The sequence below is a fragment of the Salmo salar genome, unplaced genomic scaffold (genome assembly GCF_905237065.1).
Source record: "Salmo salar unplaced genomic scaffold, Ssal_v3.1, whole genome shotgun sequence".
Lineage (NCBI taxonomy): Eukaryota > Metazoa > Chordata > Actinopteri > Salmoniformes > Salmonidae > Salmo > Salmo salar.
This window is the reverse complement of record NW_025549135.1, coordinates 104453-125646: the sequence shown is the minus strand read 5'-3', so window position 1 is coordinate 125646 and position 21194 is coordinate 104453. Positions and strand designations below refer to the sequence as shown.

The window sequence follows — 21194 nt, the reverse complement described above, 5'->3', positions numbered from 1 at the left end:
TGGTTAGAGCAGGTAGCCTAGTGGTTAGAGGCGGGTAGCCTAGTGGTTAGAGGCGGGTAGCCTAGTGGTTAGAGGCGGGTAGCCTAGTGGTTAGAGGCGGGTAGCCTAGTGGTTAGAGCAGGTAGCCTAGTGGTTAGAGGCGGGTAGCCTAGTGGTTAGAGGCGGGTAGCCTAGTGGTTAGAGCGTTGGGCCAGTAACCGAAAGGTTGAAAGATCGAATCCCAGAGCTGACAGTAACAAAATCTGTCGTTCTGCCCCTGAACAAGACAGTTAACCCCACTGTTCCCCGGTAGGTCATCATTGTAAATAAGAATTAGTTCTTATCTGACTTGCCTAGTTAAATAAAGGTTAAATTAAAAATCAAATTAAAAATGTCTAAAATGAAGCTCTGCCTCTGAAGTTGCCTCATGACATGTTCTCTCTTGACTGTTATGATCTCTGAATATTAATATTCTGGAATATGTCCCAAATGGCACCCTATTCCCTACACGGTGCACTACTTTTGACCGGCGTCCCATAGGGTTCTGGTCAAATGTAGTGCACTACATAGGGAAGGAGGGTGCCATTTGGGACTTAATCATGTCAACAACAAAAAAAACAGTAGTTCATGTATTTAATTCAGAGAACAATATATTTATGAAGGATGTATTTGTGTCACCAGAAAGGTGAAGTGTGTTCATTCTGACCTGTACTAAGTGGTTAAATGTTGACTGGTGACAGACCGTGTCTCTGAGGTCAGGCTACACTCCAGCCAGCTGTAACATCATGTCTGTCTGAACGTTTATCCTCAACACTTCATCATGCTAATGTCTTCTCATGCATATTGTGTTGATTCAGTTTCACCTTTAATTAACTTTTCTTTTTCAAGCTGTGTTTGAGATGTCAGCATTTATACGAGGGGAGGGGGACTTCTCTAAGAAAAAACACTTGTGGAATTTCCCAAATGTATTGTGATTATTGAACGTTGGTTTCTAGGTATTGGTTTACCGTTGTATAGTTGTAGATCAGGTAAGTTAGTTGGTGCAGCCAATCAAATGAATGGGTTGATAATACAGTAGTTATTCATGAACACCTTCGTTCAGACTGTTAATCCTCCTCCAGTCTAACACATTGCAGTCCCTCTTGTGAGACATCTTCAGTCAGCCTTGTAGTCTCTATAACCCTTCCCTCTTGTAGTCTCCACTCCTCTTCCTCTTGTAGTCTCTATAACCCTTCCCTCTAGTAAGACATCTTCAGTCAGCCTTGTAGTCTCCACACCCCTTCCCTCTTGTAGTCTCCACACCCCTTCCCTCTTGTAGTCTCCACACCCTTCCCTCTTGTAGTCTCCATAACCCTTCCCTCTTGTAGTCTCCACACCCTTCCCTCTTGTAGTCTCCACACCCCTTCCCTCTTGTAGTCTCTATAACCCTTCCCTCGTGTAGTCTCTATAACCCTTCCCCTCTTGTAGTCTCTATAACCCTTCCCTCTTGTAGTCGTTATAAACCTTCCTTCTTGTAGTCTCCACACCCCTTCCCTCTTGTAGTCTCCATAACCCTTCCCTCTTGTAGTCTCCACACCCCTTCCCTCTTGTAGTCTCCATAACCCTTCCCTCTTGTAGTCTCCACACCCCTTCCCTCTTCTAGTCTCCACACCCCTTCCCTCTTGTAGTCTCCACACCCCTTCCCTCTTCTAGTCTCCACACCCCTTCCCTCTTGTAGTCTCCACACCCCTTCCCTCTTGTAGTCTCCACACCCTTCCCTCTTCTAGTCTCCACACCCCTTCCCTCTTGTAGTCTCCACACCCCTTCCCTCTTGTAGTCTCCACACCCCTTCCCTCTTGTAGTCTCTATAACCATTCCCTCTTGCAGTCTCTATAACTCTTCCCTCAGAGAGAGAGAGATGTTCATTTTTCACTCCACTTTATCCTTTGTCCAATCCATCTCTCTCTTGACCCCTCCCGGACACTTCAACACCAATCATTTTTATCACACTGTGCCAATATCTCAAACACTCTACTCTAACTCTTCTCTCAGTCCAGTTATCCTTCAATGTCTGAGACTGGCTGGGCCTCTCTCCCTGTCTCAGCTCAGGCTTCTGGCTGGGCCTCTCTCCCTGTCTCAGCTCAGGCTTCTGGCTGGGCCTCTCTCCCTGTCTCAGCTCAGGCTTCTGGCTGGGCCTCTCTCCCTGTCTCAGCTCAGGCTTCTGGTTGGGCCTTTCTCCCTGTCTCAGCTCAGGCTTCTGGCTGGGCCTCTCTCCCTCTCTCGCCCTTCTGGCTGGGCCTCTCTCCCTGTCTCAGCTCAGGCTTCTGGCTGGGCCTCTCTCCCTCTCTCGCCCTTCTGGCTGGGCCTCTCTCCCTGTCTCAGCTCAGGCTTCTGGCTGGGCCTCTCTCCCTGTCTCAGCTCAGGCTTCTGGCTGGGCCTCTCTCCCTGTCTCAGCTCAGGCTTCTGGCTGGGCCTCTCTCCCTCTCTCAGCTCCTTCTGGCTGGGCCTCTCTCCCTGTCTCAGCTCAGGCTTCTGGCTGGGCCTCTCTCCCTGTCTCAGCTCAGGCTTCTGGCTGGGCCTCTCTCCCTGTCTCAGCTCAGGCTTCTGGCTGGGCCTCTCTCCCCCGTCTCAGCTCAGGCTTCTGGCTGGGCCTCTCTCCCCGTCTCAGCTCAGGCTTCTGACTGGGCCTCTCTCCCTGTCTCAGCTCAGGCTTCTGACTGGGCCTCTCTCCCTGTCTCAGCCCAGCCTGGCTGTAGGACCCATTCCAGGCCTGTCTATCAGTCTCAGCCCAGCCAGCCTGGCTGTAGGACCCATTCCAGGCCTGTCTCCCAGTCTCAGCCCAGCCTGGCTGTAGGACCCATTCCAGGACTGCCTCCCAGTCTCAGCCCAGCCTGGCTGTAGGACCCATTCCAGGCCTGTCTATCAGTCTCAGCCCAGCCAGCCTGGCTGTAGGACCCATTCCAGGCCTGTCTCCCAGTCTCAGCCCAGCCTGGCTGTAGGTCCCATTCCAGGCCTGTCTCCCAGTCTCAGCCCAGCCTGCTATAGGACCCATTCCAGGCCTGTCTCCCAGTCTCAGCCCAGCCTGGCTGTAGGACCCATTCCAGGCCTGTCTCCCAGTCTCAGCCCAGCCTGCTATAGGACCCATTCCAGGCCTGTCTCCCAGTCTCAGCCCAGCCTGGCTGTAGGACCCATTCCAGGCCTGTCTCCCAGTCTCAGCCCAGCCTGGCTGTAGGACCCATTCCAGGCCTGTCTCCCAGTCTCAGCCCAGCCAGCCTGGCTGTGGGACCCATTCCAGGCCTGCCTCCCAGTCTCAGCCCAGCCTGGCTGTAGGACCCATTCCAGGCCTGTCTCCCAGTCTCAGCCCAGCCAGCCTGGCTGTAGGACCCATTCCAGGCCCGTCTCCCAGTCTCAGCTCAACAGGGCTATTAGCTAGCCCAGCCTGGCTGTAGGACCCATTCCAGGCCTGTCTCCCAGTCTCAGCCCAGCCTGGCTGTAGGACCCATTCCAGGCCCGTTTCCCAGTCTCAGCTCAACAGGGCTATTAGCTAGCCCAGCCTGGCTGGCTATAGGACCCATTCCAGGCCCGTCTCCCAGTCTCAGCCCAGCCTGGCTGTAGGACCCATTCCAGGCCCGTCTCCCAGTCTCAGCCCAGCCTGGCTGTAGGACCCATTCCAGGCCCGTCTCCCAGTCTCAGCTCAACAGGGCTATTAGCTTGCCCAGCTTTGACTCTGACTTGATAATTGAGCTCATTTTCCTCCTCTCCATCTGCTCCTTCTGCTTCTCAAGACAAACAACAATCATTGAGCTTTTGCTTTTACTGGACTCTAATTACAGTATGAACTATGTGTTTTGTATTGTGTATTGAATGTTTCCCTCTCCCCCTCTCTCTCTTTCCCTCTCTACCCCATCTCTCTCTCTCCCCCCTCTCTGTATCTCTCTCTCCATCTCTCCCCCCCTCGCTCTCTCTCTCTCTTTCCCTCTGTACCCCATCTCTCTCTCTCCCCTCTCTGTATCTCTCTCTCCATCTCTCCCCCTCTCTCTCTCTCTCTCTCTTTCTCTCTCTCTCTCCATCTCTCCTCTCCCCCTCTCTCTCGCTCTCCATCTCTCCTCTCCCTCCACCCTCTCTCACTCTCTCTCTCTCTCTCTCTCCCTCTCCTCTCCCTCCCCCTCTCTCGCTCTCTCTCTCCTCTCCCTCCCCCTCTCTATCTCTCGCTCTCTCCCTCCATCTCTCTCCCCCTCTCTATCTCTCCCTCCATCTCTCTCTCCCTCTCTCACTCGCTCTCTCTCTCCATCTCTCTCTCTCCCCCCTCTCTCTCTCTCCATCTCCCCCTCTCTCCATCTCTCCCCCCTCTCTCAATCCATCTCCCCCTCTCTGTACAGGGCAGCTTCGTGGCCAGCATGACTGCTACTCTGAGACAGATGGACGACTACCACTACACTCACCTGATCAACACCTTCGGCAAGATGAGGACCGACGTTGTGGTGAGTTCAACGCCTCACTTCCTGACTATACCTAGTCAATCAGCCAATCAGACTGCACTGTTTTGTTATGTTTATCCTTTGTGGTGAAGCTCCCATTTCTGTTATAGAGATATAGGCTATAGAATGACCATCCCCTTGTAAAGTCCATGTCAATCTAGGCTAGTTGTATGGCCTCTCTGCCTGACCATGCCAATTCAAGAAGCCCATTCAGCCTGTTCTACTTGTCAAGATCTCCTGTCATCACTATTCTATCACAATCCTACTAGATCTGAATCATTATCACAATCCTACTAGATCTGAATCATTATCACAATCCTACTAGATCTGGATCATTATCACAATCCTACTAGATCTGAATCATTATCACAATCCTACTAGATCTGAATCATTATCACAATCCTACTAGATGTGAATCATTGTCACAATCCTACTAGATGTGAATCATTATCACAATCCTACTAGATCTGAATCATTATCACAATCCTACTAGATCTGAATCATGTATCACAATCCTACTAGATCTGAATCATTATCACAATCCTACTAGATCTGAATCATTATCACAATCCTACTAGATCTGAATCATTATCACAATCCTACTAGATCTGAATCATGTATCACAATCCTACTAGATCTGAATCATTATCACAATCCTACTAGATCTGAATCATTATCACAATCCTACTAGATCTGAATCATTATCACAATCCTACTAGATCTGAATCATTATCACAATCCTACTAGATCTGAATCATGTATCACAATGTCAACCTGTTCAGTCTCCGTTATCGAAGTGGGGATACCACAATATCACACTTTCATTTTATGTTGTTACAGTGGGTTGAAAAAGTATTTGATCCCCTGCTGATTTTGTATGTTTGCATTTTAATGAGGGAAATAAGTATTTGACCCCTCTGCAAAACATGACTGTTCCCTGGTTGTGTTCCCTGTGATTACCCCCTGTTTATCTGTCTGTTCCCTGGTTGTGTTCCCTGTGATTACCCCCTGTTTGTCTGTTCCCTGTGATTACCCCCTGTTTATCTGTCTGTTCCCCTGGTTGTGTTCCCTGTGAACACCCCCTGTTTGTCTGTTCCCTGGTTGTGTTCCCTGTGATTACCCCCTGTTTGTCTGTTCCCTGGTTGTGTTCCCTGTGATTACCCCCCTGTTTATCTGTCTGTTCCCTGGTTGTGTTCCCTGTGATTACCCCCTGTTTGTCTGTTCCCTGGTTGTGTTCCCTGTGATTACCCCCCTGTTTATCTGTCTGTTCCCTGGTTGTGTTCCCTGTGATTACCCCCTGTTTGTCTGTTCCCTGTGATTACCCCCTGTTTATCTGTCTGTTCCCTGGTTGTGTTCCCTGTGATTACCCCCTGTTTGTCTGTTCCCTGGTTGTGTTCCCTGTGATTACCCCCTGTTTATCTGTCTGTTCCCTGGTTGTGTTCCCTGTGATTACCATGTTTATCTGTCCTTTCCCTGGTTGTGTACCTTGTGATTACCCCCTGTTTATCTGTCCGTTCCCTGGTTGTGTTCCCTGTGATTACCATGTTTATCTGTCCGTTCCCTGGTTGTGTACCTTGTGATTACCCCCTGTTTATCTGTCCGTTCCCTGGTTGTGTTCCCTGTGATTACCATGTTTATCTGTCCGTTCCCTGGTTGTGTACCTTGTGATTACCCCCTGTTTATCTGTCTGTTCCCTGGTTGTGTTTCCTGTGATTCCCTGTTTATCTATATGTTCCCTGGTTGTGTACCTTGTGATTACCCCCTGTTTATCTGTCCGTTCCCTGGTTGTGTTCCCTGTGATTACCATGTTTATCTGTCCGTTCCCTGGTTGTGTACCTTGTGATTACCCCCTGTTTATCTGTCTGTTCCCTGGTTGTGTTTCCTGTGATTCCCTGTTTATCTATATGTTCCCTGGTTGTGTTTCCTGTGATTACCCCCTGTTTATCTGTCTGTTCCCTGGTTGTGTTCCCTGTGTCCTCATTGTTCCGTATTGTGTTTGTTATGTGTTCCTGTCCGTCAGTTAATAAACCTTCACCTCTCCGTAACTTCTTCTCATCTCCTACGTCGCTCCCCGTAACAATATGTGACAAAATATACAGAGCCTGTCTCCAGGACTCTGCTTCAGTCCCTGGTACGGCAAGAAATCACGTTGATTAAGACAGGCCTTTCTCTGAGATTTATAGTGAGTGAAGGTGACTTGGACCACAGCAACATCTCACATCCCTACTGGGTCAACTGGTACCAGACAGAGAACCAGCAACATCTCACATCCCTACTCGGTTGACTGGTACCAGACACAGAACCAGCCACATCTCACATCCCTACTGGGTCAACTGGTACCAGACACAGAACCAGTCACATCTCACATCCCTACTGGGTCAACTGGTACCAGACAGAGAACCAGCCACATCTCACATCCCTACTGGGTTGACTGGTACCAGACAGAACCAGCCACATCTCACATCCCTACTGGGTCGACTGGTACCAGACAGAGAACCAGCCACATCTCACATCCCTACTGGGTCGACTGGTACCAGACCGAACCAGCCACATCTCACATCCCTACTGGGTAGACTGGTACCAGACAGAGATCCAGTCACATCTCACATCCCTACTGGGTCGACTGGTACCAGACAGAGAACCAGCCACATCTCACATCCCTACTGGGTCGACTGGTACCAGACAGAACCAGCCACATCTCACATCCCTACTGGGTCGACTGGTACCAGACAGAACCAGCAACATCTCACATCCCTACTGGGTCGACTGGTACCAGACAGAGAACCAGCCACATCTCACATCCCTACTGGGTCGACTGGTACCAGACAGAACCAGCCACATCTCACATCCCTACTGGGTTGACTGGTACCAGACAGAGATCCAGGCACATCTCACATCCCTACTGGGTTGACTGGTACCAGACAGAACCAGCCACATCTCACATCCCTACTGAGTCGACTGGTACCAGACAGAACCAGCCACATCTCACATCCCTACTGGGTCGACTAGTACCAGACAGAACCAGCCACATCTCACATCCCTACTGGGTCGACTGGTACCAGACAGAGAACTAGCAACATCTCACATCCCTACTGGGTCGACTGGTACCAGACAGAGAACCAGCAACATCTCACATCCCTACTGGGTCGACTAGTACCAGACAGAACCAGCCACATCTCACATCCCTACTGGGTTGACTGGTACCAGACAGAACCAGCCACATCTCACATCCCCTACTGGGTCGACTGGTACCAGACAGAGAACCAGCCACATCTCACATCCCTACTGGGTCGACTGGTACCAGACAGAACCAGCCACATCTCACATCCCTACTGGGTAGACTAGTACCAGACAGAGAACCAGCCACATCTCACATCCCTACTGGGTCGACTGGTACCAGACAGAGAACCAGCCACATCTCACATCCCTACTGGGTCGACTGGTACCAGACAGAACCAGCCACATCTCACATTCCTACTGGGTCGACTGGTACCAGACAGAACCAGCCACATCTCACATCCCTACTGGGTCGACTGGTACCAGACAGAGAACCAGCCACATCTCACATCCCTACTGGGTCGACTGGTACCAGACAGAACCAGCCACATCTCACATTCCTACTGGGTTGACTGGTACCAGACAGAGATCCAGGCACATCTCACATCCCTACTGGGTTGACTGGTACCAGACAGAACCAGCCACATCTCACATCCCTATTGAGTCGACTGGTACCAGACAGAACCAGCCACATCTCACATCCCTACTGGGTCGACTGGTACCAGACAGAACCAGCCACATCTCACATCCCTACTGGGTCGACTGGTACCAGACAGAGAACCAGCAACATCTCACATCCCTACTGGGTAGACTGGTACCAGACAGAACCAGCCACATCTCACATCCCCTACTGGGTCGACTGGTACCAGACAGAGAACCAGCAACATCTCACATCCCTTACTGGGTCGACTGGTACCAGACAGAACCAGCCACATCTCACATCCCTACTGGGTTGACTGGTACCAGACAGAACCAGCCACATCTCACATCCCTACTGGGTCGACTGGTACCAGACAGAACCAGCCACATCTCACATCCCTACTGAGTCGACTGGTACCAGACAGAACCAGCCACATCTCACATCCCTACTGGGTCGACTGGTACCAGACAGAACCAGCCACATCTCACATCCCTACTGGGTCGACTGGTACCAGACAGAGAACCAGCCACATCTCACATCCCTACTGGGTCGACTGGTACCAGACAGAGAACCAGCCACATCTCACATCCCTACTGGGTCGACTGGTACCAGACAGAGAACCAGCCACATCTCATACCACTAGAAGCCAAGAGGTTTCTAAACATCTTCTACCCTCAAGCCATAAGACTCCTGAACAGCTAATCAAATGGCTACCCAGACCCCTCTTTTACACTCCTGCTACTCTCTGTTATTATCTCTGCATAATCACTTTAACTCTACCTACATGTACATATTACCTCAATTACATCCACTAACCTGTACCCCAGCACATTGACTCTGTACAGGTACCCCCTGTATAAAGCCTCCACATTGACTCTGTACCGTAACACCCTGTATATAGTCTCCACATTGACTCTGTACCGGTACCCCCTGTATATAGCCTCCACATTGACTCTGTACCGGTACCCCCTGTATATAGCCTCCACATTGACTCTGTACCGGTACCCCCTGTATATAGCCTCCACATTGACTCTGTAGCGGTACCCCTGTATATAGCCTCCACATTGACTCTGTAGCGGTACCCCCTGTATATAGCCTCCACATTGACTCTGTAGCGGTACCCCCTGTATATAGCCTCCACATTGACTCTGTACCGTAACACCCTGTATATATCCTCCACATTGTACCGTAACACCCTGTATATAGCCTCCACATTGACTCTGTACCGGTACCCCCTGTATATAGCCTCCACATTGACTCTGTACCGGTACCCCCTGTATATAGCCTCCACATTGACTCTGTACCGGTACCCCCTGTATATAGCCTCCACATTGACTCTGTAGCGGTACCCCCTGTATATAGCCTCCACATTGACTCTGTAGCGGTACCCCTGTATATAGCCTCCACATTGACTCTGTAGCGGTACCCCCTGTATATAGCCTCCACATTGACTCTGTACCGTAACACCCTGTATATAGCCTCCACATTGACTCTGTTCCGTAACACTCTGTATATATCCTCCACATTGTACGTAACACCCTGTATATAGCCTCCACATTGACTCTGTACCGGTACCCCCTGTATATAGCCTCCACATTGACTCTGTACCGGTACCCCTGTATATAGCCTCCACATTGACTCTGTAGCGGTACCCCCTGTATATAGCCTCCACATTGACTCTGTAGCGGTACCCCCTGTATATAGCCTCCACATTGACTCTGTAGCGGTACCCCCTGTATATAGCCTCCACATTGACTCTGTACCGTAACACCCTGTATATATCCTCCACATTGACTCTGTACCGTAACACCCTGTATATATCCTCCACATTGTACCGTAACACCCTGTATATAGCCTCCACATTGACTCTGTACCGGTACCCCCCTGTATATAGCCTCCACATTGACTCTGTACCGGTACCCCCTGTATATAGCCTCCACATTGACTCTGTACCGGTACCCCCTGTATATAGCCTCCACATTGACTCTGTAGCGGTACCCCCCTGTATATAGCCTCCACATTGACTCTGTAGCGGTACCCCCTGTATATAGCCTCCACATTGACTCTGTAGCGGTACCCCCTGTATATAGCCTCCACATTGACTCTGTACCGTAACACCCTGTATATAGCCTCCACATTGACTCTGTTCCGTAACACTCTGTATATATCCTCCACATTGTACGTAACACCCTGTATATAGCCTCCACATTGACTCTGTACCGGTACCCCCTGTATATAGCCTCCACATTGACTCTGTACCGGTACCCCCTGTATATAGCCTCCACATTGACTCTGTACCGTAACACCCTGTATATAGCCTCCACATTGACTCTGTTCCGTAACACTCTGTATATATCCTCCACATTGTACCGTAACACCCTGTATATAGCCTCCACATTGACTATGTACCGGTACCCCCTATATATAGCCTCCACATTGACTCTGTACCGGTACCCCCTGTATATAGCCTCCACATTGACTCTGTAGCGGTACCCCCTGTATATAGCCTCCACATTGACTCTGTACCGGTACCCCCTATAGATAACCTCCACGTTGACTCTGTAGCGGTACCCCCTGTATATATCCTCCACATTGACTCTGTACCGGTACACCCTGTATATAGCCTCCACATTTGACTCTGTACCGTAACACCCTGTATATAGCCTCCACATTGACTCTGTACCGTAACACTCTGTATATATCCTCCACATTGTACCGTAACACCCTGTATAAAGCCTCCACATTGACTCTGTACCGGTACCCCCTGTATATAGCCTCCACATTGACTCTGTACCGGTACCTCCTGTATTTAGCCTCCACATTGACTCTGTACCGTAACACCCTGTATATAGCCTCCACATTGACTCTGTACCGTAACACTCTGTATATATCCTCCACATTGTACCGTAACACCCTGTATATAGCCTCCACATTGACTCTGTAGCGGTACCCCCTGTATATAGCTTCCACATTGACTCTGTACCGGTACCCCTGTATATAGCCTCCACATTGACTCTGTACCGTAACACCCTGTATATAGCCTCCACATTGACTCTGTACCGGTACCTCCTGTATATAGCCTCCACATTGACTCTGTACCGGTACCCCCCTGTATATAGCCTCCACATTGACTCTGTACCGGTACCCCCTGTATATAGCCTCCACATTGACTCTGTAGCGGTACCCCCTGTATATAGCCTCCACTTTGACTCTGTAGCGGTACCCCCTGTATATAGCCTCCACATTGACTCTGTACCGGTACCCCTGTATATAGCCTCCACATTGACTCTGTAGCGGTACCCCCTGTATATAGCCTCCACATTGACTCTGTACTGTACCCCCTGTATATAGCCTCCACATTGACTCTGTACCGTAACACCCTGTATATAGCCTCCACATTGACTCTGTACCGTAACACTCTGTATATATCCTCCACATTGTACCGTAACACCCTGTATATAGCCTCCACATTGACTCTGTACCGGTACCCCCTGTATATAGCCTCCACATTGACTCTGTACCGGTACCCCCTATAGATAACCTCCACGTTGACTCTGTACTGGTACCCCCTGTATATAACCTCCACATTGACTCTGTACATTTACATTTAAGCTCTTATCCAGAGCGACTTACAAATTGGTGCATTCACCTTATGATATCCAGTGGAACAACCACTTTACAATAGTACATCTATATCTTTTTTTTGGGGGGGGGAGGTTAGAAGGATTACTTTATCCTATCCTATGTATTCCTTAAAGAGGTGGGGTTTCAGGTGTCTCCGGAAGGTGGTGATTGACTCCGCTGTCCTGGCGTCGTGAGGGAGCTTGTTCCACCATAGGGGTGCCAGAGCAGCGAACAGTTTTGACTGGGCTGAGCGGGAACTGTGCTTCCTCAGAGGTAGGGGGCCAGCAGGCCAGAGGTGGTTGAACGCAGTGTCCTTGTTTGGGTGTAGGGCCTGATCAGAGCCTGAAGGTACGGAGGTGCCGTTCCCCTCACGGCTCCGTAGGCAAGCACCATGGTCTTGTAGCGGATGCGAGCTTCAACTGGAAGCCAGTGGAGAGAGCGGAGGAGCGGGATGACGTGAGAGAACTTGGGAAGGTTGAACACCAGACGGGCTGCGGCGTTCTGGATGAGTTGTAGGGGTTTAATGGCACAGGCAGGGAGCCCAGCCAACAGCGAGTTGCAGTAATCCAGACGGGAGATGACAAGTGCCTGGATTAGGACCTGCGCCGCTTCCTGTGTGAGGCAGGGTCATACTCTGCGAATGTTGTAGAGCATGAACCTACAGGATCAGGTCACCGCCTTGATGTTAGTGGAGAACGACAGGGTGTTGTCCAGGGTCACGCCAAGGTTCTTAGCACTCTGGGAGGAGGACACATTGGAGTTGTCAACCGTGATGGCGAGATCATGGAACGGGCAGTCCTTCCCCGGGAGGAAGAGCATCTCCGTCTTGCCGAGGTTCAGCTTGAGGTGGTGATCCGTCATCCACACTGATATGTCTGCCAGACATGCAGAGATGCGATTCGCCACCTGGTTATCAGAAGGGGGAAATGAGAAGATTAATTGTGTGTCGTCTGCATAGCAATGATAGGAGATGCCATGTGAGGATATGACAGAGCCAAGTGACTTGGTGTATAGCGAGAATAGGAGAGGGCCTAGAACAGAGCCCTGGGTGACACCAGTGGTGAGAGCACGTGGTGCGGAGACAGATTCTCGCCACGCCACCTGGTAGGAGCGACCTGTCATGTAGGACGCAATCCAAGCGTGGGCCACGCCGGAGATGCCCAACTCGGAGAGGGTGGAGAGGAGGATCTGATGGTTCACAGTATCAAAGGCAGCAGATAGGTCTAGAAGGATGAGAGCAGAGGAGAGTTAGCTTTAGCAGTGCGGAGAGCCTCCGTGACACAGAGAAGAGCAGTCTCATTTGAATGACCAGTCTTGAAACCTGACTGATTTGGATCAAGAAGGTCATTCTGAGAGAGATAGCAGGAGAGCTGGCCAAGGACGGCACATTCAAGAGTTTTGGAGAGAAAAGAAAGAAGGGATACTGGTCTGTAGTTGTTGACATCGGAGGGATCGAGTGTAGGTTTTTTCAGAAGGGGTGCAACTCTCGCTCTCTTGAAGACAGAAGGGACGTAGCCAGCGGTCAAGGATGAGTTGATGAGCGAGGTGAGGTAAGGGAGAAGGTCTCCGGAAATGGTCTGGAGAAGAGAGGAAGGGGATAGGGTCAAGCGGGCAGGTTGTTGGGCGGCCAGCCGTCACAAGACGCGAGATTTCATCTGGAGAGAGAGAGGAGAAAGAGGTCAAAGCACAGGGTAGGGCAGTGTGAACAGGACCAGCGGTGTCGTTTGACTTAGCAAACGAGGATCGGATGTCGTCGACCTTCTTTTCAAAATGGTTGACGAAGTCATCCGCAGAGAGGGAGGAGGGGGGGAGTGGGAGGAGGATTCAAGAGGGAGGAGAAGGTGGCAAAGAGCTTCCTAGGGTTAGAGGCAGATGCTTGGAATTTAGAGTGTTAGAAAGTGGCTTTAGCAGCAGTGACAGAAGAGGAAAATGTAGAGAGGATGCCAGGTCCGCAGGGAGGCGAGTTTTCCTCCATTTCCGCTCGGCTGCCCGGAGCCCTGTTCTGTGAGCTCGCAATGAGTCGTCGAGCCACGGAGCAGGAGGGGAGGACCAAGCCGGCCTGGAGGATAGGGGACATAGAGTGTCAAAGGATGCAGAAAGGGAGGAGAGGAGGGTTGAGGAGGCAGAATCAGGAGATAGGTTGGAGAAGGTTTGAGCAGAGGGAAGAGATGATAGGATGGAAGAGGAGAGAGTAGCTGGAGAGAGAGAGCGAAGGTTGCGACGGCGCAATACCATCCGAGTAGGGGCAGAGTGAGAAGTGTTGGATGAGAGCGAGAGGGAAAAGGATACAAGGTAGTGGTCGGAGACTTGGAGGGGAGTTGCAATGAGATTAGTGGAAGAACAGCATCTAGTAAAGATGAGGTCAAGCGTATTGCCTGCCTTGTGAGTAGGGGGGTAAGGTGAGAGGGTGAGGTCAAAAGAGGAGAGGAGTGGAAAGAAGGAGGCAGAGAGGAATGAGTCAAAGGTAGACGTGGGGAGGTTAAAGTCACCCAGAACTGTGAGAGGTGAGCCATCCTCAGGAAAGGAACTTATCAAGGCGTCAAGCTCATTGATGAACTCTCCAAGGGAACCTGGAGGGCGATAAATGATAAGGATGTTAAGCTTGAAATGGCTGGTAACTGTGACAGCATGGAATTCAAAGGAGGCGATAGACAGATGGGTCAGGGGAGAAAGAGAGAATGTCCACTTGGGAGAGATGAGGATTCCAGTGCCACCACCCCGCTGGCCAGATGCTCTCGGGGTATGCGAGAACACGTGGGCAGACGAGGAGAGAGCAGTAGGAGTAGCAGTGTTATCTGTGGTAATCCATGTTTCCGTCAGCGCCAAGAAGTCGAGGGACTGGAGGGTAGCATAGGCTGAGATGAACTCTGCCTTGTTGGCAGCAGACCGGCAGTTCCACCTGGAACTCCACGTGGGTCGTGCGCGCTGGGACCACCAGGTTAGAGTGGCAGCGGCCACGCGGTGTGAAGCGTTTGTATGGCCTGTGCAGAGGGGAGAGAACAGGGATAGACAGACACATAGTTGACAGGCTACAGAAGAGGCTACGCTAATGCAAAGGAGATTGGAATGACAAGTGGACTACACGTCTCAAATGTTCAGAAAGTTAAGCTTACGTTGCAAAAATCTTATTGACTAAAATGACTAAAATGAAACAGTACTGCTGGCTGGTGAAGTAGGCTAGCTAGCAGTGGCTGCGTTGTTGACTTTGTTTGAAAGTGTAGCTGGCTAGGTAACCTCGATAGTTTCAGTACTACACCTTATCATGATACAAAGGCAACTATGTAGCTAGCTAACATAACACTAATCAAGACGTTCCTTTGTAATGTATTTAGTTTCTACGATGCTGCTCGTCGGTAATAGTTGGCTAGGTTTGGAAAAATGGCGTCGCGGGGACGAAAATAGCTGGCTAGCTAACCTCGATAATTACTCTAAACTACACAATTATCAAACTATGACAAAGACAACTATGTAGCTAGCTAACACTACACTACTCAAATCGTTCCGTTGCAATGTATAAGTTTCTACAGTGCTGCTAGTCGGTAAAGGTTGGCTAGCTAGGAACGGCTTTGCGACGGACGAAAATAGCTGGCTAGCTAACCTCGATAATTACTCTAAACTACACAATTATCTTTGATACAAAGACAGCTATGTAGCTAGCTAAAAAATTGCTCAGATCAAACAAATCAAACCGTTGTAATGTAATGAAATTTAATATTACCTGCGGAGCGAAGTGCAGCACGACTGGCAAATCAGTAAACCCGCAATGTACCGTAACACCCTGTATATAGCCTCCACATTGACTCTGTACCGTAACACCCTGTATATAGCCTTGCTTGTTATTTTACTGCTGCTGTTTAATTATTTGTTACTTCTATTTTCAAATGTTTTGTTATCTATTTTTTAGTTAACCTCTCTTGGGTATGTGGGACGTGACCGTCCCACCTGCGGACACACTCCCAACAGCCAGTGAAATAGCAGGGCGGCAAATTCAAAACAACCAAAATCTCATAATTCAGATTTCTCAAACATACGACTATTTTACACCATTTTAAAGATACACTTCTCCTTAACCTCTTACATCTAGACGTTCCGCTAGCGGAACACCTGCTCCAATATCCAATGATAGGCGTGGCGCGAATTACAAATTCCTCAAAAATACAAAAACTTCAATTTTTCAAACATATGACTATTTCACAGCATTTTAAAGACAAGACTCTCCTTTATCTAACCACACTGTCCGATTTCAAAAAGGCTTTACAGCGAAAGCAAAACATTAGATTATGTCAGCAGAGTACCCAGCCAGAAATAATCAGACTACCCATTTTTCAAGATAGCATATAATGTCACAAAAACCCAGAAGACAGCTAATTGCAGCACTAACCTTTGATGATCTTCATCAGATGACACACCTAGGACATTATGTTATACAATACATGCATGCTTTGTTCAATCAAGTTCATATTTATATAAAAAAACAGCTTTTTACATTAGCATGTGACGTTCAGAACTAGCATACCCCCCGCAAACTTCCGGGGAATTTACTAACAATTTACTAAATTACTCACGATAAACGTTCACAAAAAGCATAACAATTATTTTAAGAATTATAGATACAGAACTCCTCTATGCACTCGATATGTCCGATTTTAAAATAGCTTTTTGGTGAAAGCACATTTTACAATATTCTAAGTACATAGCCCAGCCATCACGGGCTAGCTATTTAGACACCCGGCAAGGTTAGCCTTCACCAAAATCAGATTTACTATTATAAAAGTTTGATTACCTTTTGTTGTCTTCGTCAGAATGCACTCCCAGGACTGCTACTTCAATAACAAATGTTGGTTTGGTCCAAAATAATCCATCGTTATATCCGAATAGCGGCGTTTTGTTCGTGCGTCCCAGACACTATCCGAAATGGTAAATCAGGGTCGTGCGCATGGCGCAATTCGTGACCAAAAAATTCTAAATATTCCATTACCGTACTTCGAAGCATGTCAACCGCTGTTTAAAATATTCCGACCGGGAATCTCCTTTCCGGCAAACAGAGGAAAAATCACAAAGACGGGGGCGGCCAGGGCACGCGCCTAAGCCCAGAGTCCCTTGATCGGCCACTTGAGAAAGGCGATAATGTGTTTCAGCCTGGGGCTGTGATGACGACATTCAGGTTTTTCCCGGGCTCTGAGCGCCCATGGAAGACGTAGGAAGTGTCACGTTAGAGCAGAGATCCTTTGTAAAAGATAGAGATGGCAAAGAAGTTCAAGAAATGGTCAGACAGGCCACTTCCTGTAAAGGAATCTCTCAGGTTTTGACCTGCCATTTGAGTTCTGTTATACTCACAGACACCATTCAAACAGTTTTAGAAACTTTGGAGTGTTTTCTATCCAAAGCCAATAATTATATGCATATTCTAGTTACTGGGCAGGAGTAGTAACCAGATTAAATCGGGTACGTTTTTTATCCAGCTGTGAAAATACTGCCCCCTAGCCAAAACAGGTTAATGCAACCACATTGTCCGATTTCAAAAAGGCTTTACAGCGAAAGCAAAACATTAGATTATGTTAGGAAACCACCTAAACAAGAAAAGCCACACAGCCATTTTCCTAGCAAGGAGAGGCGCACAAAAACCAGAAATACAGCTAAAATGAAGCATTAACCTTTGACGATCTTCATCAGATGACACTCATAGGACATCATGTTACACAATACATGTATGTTTTGTTCGATCAAGTTCATATTTATATCCAAAAACAGCATTTTACATTGGCGCGTGTTGTTCAGAAAATGTTTGCCTCCCAAAACCTCCGGTGAATGTGCACATTAATTTACAGAAATACTCATCATAAACGTTGACAAAATATACAACAATTATTTAAAGATTTATAGATACACTACTTCTTAATACAACCGCTGTGTCAGATTTCAAAATAACTTTACGGAGAAAGCACATTGTTCAATATTCTGAGAACAGAGCTCAGCCATCAATGCAAGCTATACAGCTACCCGCCAAGTCATGGCATCAACAAAACTCTAAATTAGTGTTATAAATCTTTCCTTACCTTTGCTGATCCTCGGCGGAATGCGCTTGCAGGACTCCCACTTCCACAAGAATTGTTCATTTGTTCGATAAAGTCCATAATTTATGTCCAAATACCTCTGTTTTGTTGGCGCGTCCAGAACACTAATCCAAAGGCACGATGAAGGAGTGCAAATCAATAGACGAAAAGCTCAAAAGTTCCATTACCGTTTGTAGAAACATGTCAAACGATGATTACAATCAGTCCTTAGGGTGTTTTTAACATAAATAATCAATAATATTCCAACCGGACAATAGCGTATTCATTACAGAAGAAAAATAAAAATGCTAGCCATGCGTGAACGCGCAGGAAGTAACTACATGACCTCAGACAGTCCACTGCTTGAACCGGCTGTTATTCCCTCAAAATTCACCATAGAAGACTCAAACAACTTTCTAAAGACTGTTGACATCTAGTGGAAGCCGTAGGAAGTGCAAAATGACCCCACAGACACTGTAGTTTCAATAGGCAATGGTTTGAAAGACTACAAGTCTCAGATTTCCCACTTCCTGGTTGGATTTTTCTCATGTTTTTGCCTGCCATATGAGTTCTGTTATACTCACAGACATCATTCAAACAGTTTTAGAAACTTCAGAGTGTTTTCTACCCAAATCTACCAATAATATGCATTTCTGGGCCCGAGTAGAAGGCAGTTTAATTTGGGTACGTTTTTCATCCGGCCATGAAAATACTGCCCCCTACCCAAGAGAGGTTTTAACACTTAATTTTTTTAAATTATCTTCTTAAAGTATTGTTGGTTAAGGGCTTGTAAGTAAGCATTTCAATGTAATGTCTACACCTGTATTCGGAGCATGTGAGAAATACAATGAGATTGAGGGGGAAAAAACGATTTAATACATTTTAGAATAAGGCTGTAACGTAACAACATTTGGAAAAAGGCAAGGGGTCTGAATACTTTCCAAAGGCACTATATATATATTTTTGCACTATGAGGTTGGAATGCTACTGTGAAAATAATGATAATGCCCTTTTAGTGGAAGAGCTGTTTGAAAAGATCGCCTGAAATATCAGCCTGTTTTGGTGGGATGGAGTTTTGGCCTGCCTGGTGACATAGTTAATAGACCAATAAGAAAGAGTTCCAAACCTCTCTGCCAATGACAGCTAGTTTTCAGTTTTCCTCTCCCTACTCAGACCTCTCGGTCTATAAGCACCCTAACCTGACAGAACCAATCTGATGCCCTGCTTCTCTTTTCCTCTGGGTTTATAACCTTAACCATCATCACGGTTCATTCCAGATTGTTCTTCTGATTTTTTCCTGGGCCTGAGAATCGCAGGCTTCATCGCTAATGCTCTCTCTCTCTCTCTCTCTCTCTCTCTCTCTCTCTCTCTCTCTCTCTCTCTCTCTCTCTCTCATAGGATTTCCTGATGGAAACATTTATCATGTTCAAGGACCTCATTGGGAAGAATGTCTACCCTGGTGACTGGGTCATCATGAACATGATGCAGAATAAGTGAGTACTGTACAGGGACTGGGTGGCTGTACACACACACACAAACACACATCTCGCCGTGCCGTTGTTGCCTAGGAACGGCAGTCTGAATCAGGAGTGAGGAAGGGAAGTATTTTTATCTCTGTCACGAAACCACACGGGCCTCGGCGTCCACACGGGTCTCGGGGGGTCCACACGGGCCTCGGGAGTCCACACGGGCCTCGGCGTCCACACGGGCCTCGGCGTCCACATGGGTCTCGGGGGGTCCACACGGGCCTCGGGGGTCCACACGGGCCTCGGCGTCCACACGGGCCTCGGCGTCCACACTGCAAACAGAAGAGGGAGGGACGGATGAGTAAAACAATAACATGAATGATAGAGAGTCTGGGTTTGTTTGGGGGTTTATAACAGTTGGCTAATCTCCTCAGTGACGGTCCTCATCTGATCGTCCTCATCTCTTTACTTTGTTGCTGCTCGTAACTATTGTATTTTATTTAGGTGCTTCACTCCCCTTCACCAACTATCTCCCACGTGTGTCTGGTAAAGAAAATAAATACTGGAATTAAGTGTGGTTTTGAAGTTAAGTTCTGAGTCACAGTGGAGGTTTTGTTTGAGACGAGAGTCTGTTTTGATGTAGTTGTCAGATCGAAGAGAAAGAAGTATGAAACAGTTTTAGGACTTTTACATGTTCATCTGTGGAGTTAGCAATTGTTTTACAAAAAATGCTCACGTATATCCAATTAAAAAACAAAACCTTGACAATACACTCCCACTTTGCCTATGTGTCAGTATGTACAGTATGTTCAGTGTCTGTCTGTAGATCATAACATACCACTAGACTACAGTCTGTCTATAGATCATAACATACCACTAGACTATAGTCTGTCTATAGATCATAACATACCACTAGACTACAGTCTGTCTATAGATCCATAACATACCACTAGACTACAGTCTGTCTATAGATCATAACATACCACTAGACTACAGTCTGTCTATAGAGCATAACATACCACTAGACTACAGTCTGTCTATAGATCCATAACATACCACTAGACTACAGTCTGTCTATAGATCATAACATACCACTAGACTACAGTCTGTCTATAGATCCATAACATACCACTAGACTACAGTCTGTCTATAGATCATACCATACCACTAGACTACAGTCTGTCTATAGATCATAACATACCACTAGACTATAGTCTGTCTATAGATCCATAACATACCACTAGACTACAGTCTGTCTATAGATCACAACATACCACTAGACTACAGTCTGTCTATACAGTGGGGCAAAAAAGTATTTAGTCAGCCACCAATTGTGCAAGTTCTCCCACTTAAAAAGATGAGAGAGGCCTGTAATTTTCATCATAGGTACACTTCAACTATGACAGACAAAATGAGAAAAAGAATTCCAGAAAATCACATTGTAGGATTTTTAATGAATTTATTTACAAATTATGGTGGAAAATAAGTATTTGGTCAATAACAAAAGTTTATCTCAATACTTTGTTATATACCCTTTGTTGGCAATGACACAGGTCAAACGTTTCTGTAAGTCTTCACAAGGTTTTCACACACTGTTGATGGTATTTTGGCCCATTCCTCCATGCAGATCTCCTCTAGAGCAGTGATGTTTTGGGGCTGTCGCTGGGCAACACGGACTTTCAACTCCCTCCAAAGATTTTCTATGGGGTTGAGATCTGGAGACTGGCTAGGCCACTCCAGGACCTTGAAATGCTTCTTACGAAGCCACTCCTTCGTTACCCGGGCGGTGTGTTTGGGATCATTGTCATGCTGAAAGACCCAGCCACGTTTCATCTTCAATGCCCTTGCTGATGGAAGGAGGTTTTCACTCAAAATCTCACGATACATGGCCCCATTCATTATTTCCTTTACACGGATC

General features: G+C 47.7%; 1 protein-coding gene across 1 annotated transcript in view; it reads left to right on the top strand.

Moving 5' to 3' along the window:
* The first annotated feature begins 4341 nt into the window (after positions 1-4341).
* The window catches only part of LOC106592782 (dedicator of cytokinesis protein 1), a 62937-nt gene continuing 46084 nt past the window's right edge, over positions 4342-21194 (top strand). Inside the window, exons 1-2 of the mRNA XM_045713043.1 lie at positions 4342-4439; positions 19209-19303. Coding sequence (XP_045568999.1) covers positions 4356-4439; positions 19209-19303 — 179 coding nt within the window. The 5' untranslated portion in view covers positions 4342-4355. The remainder of the gene's footprint in view (positions 4440-19208; positions 19304-21194) is intronic.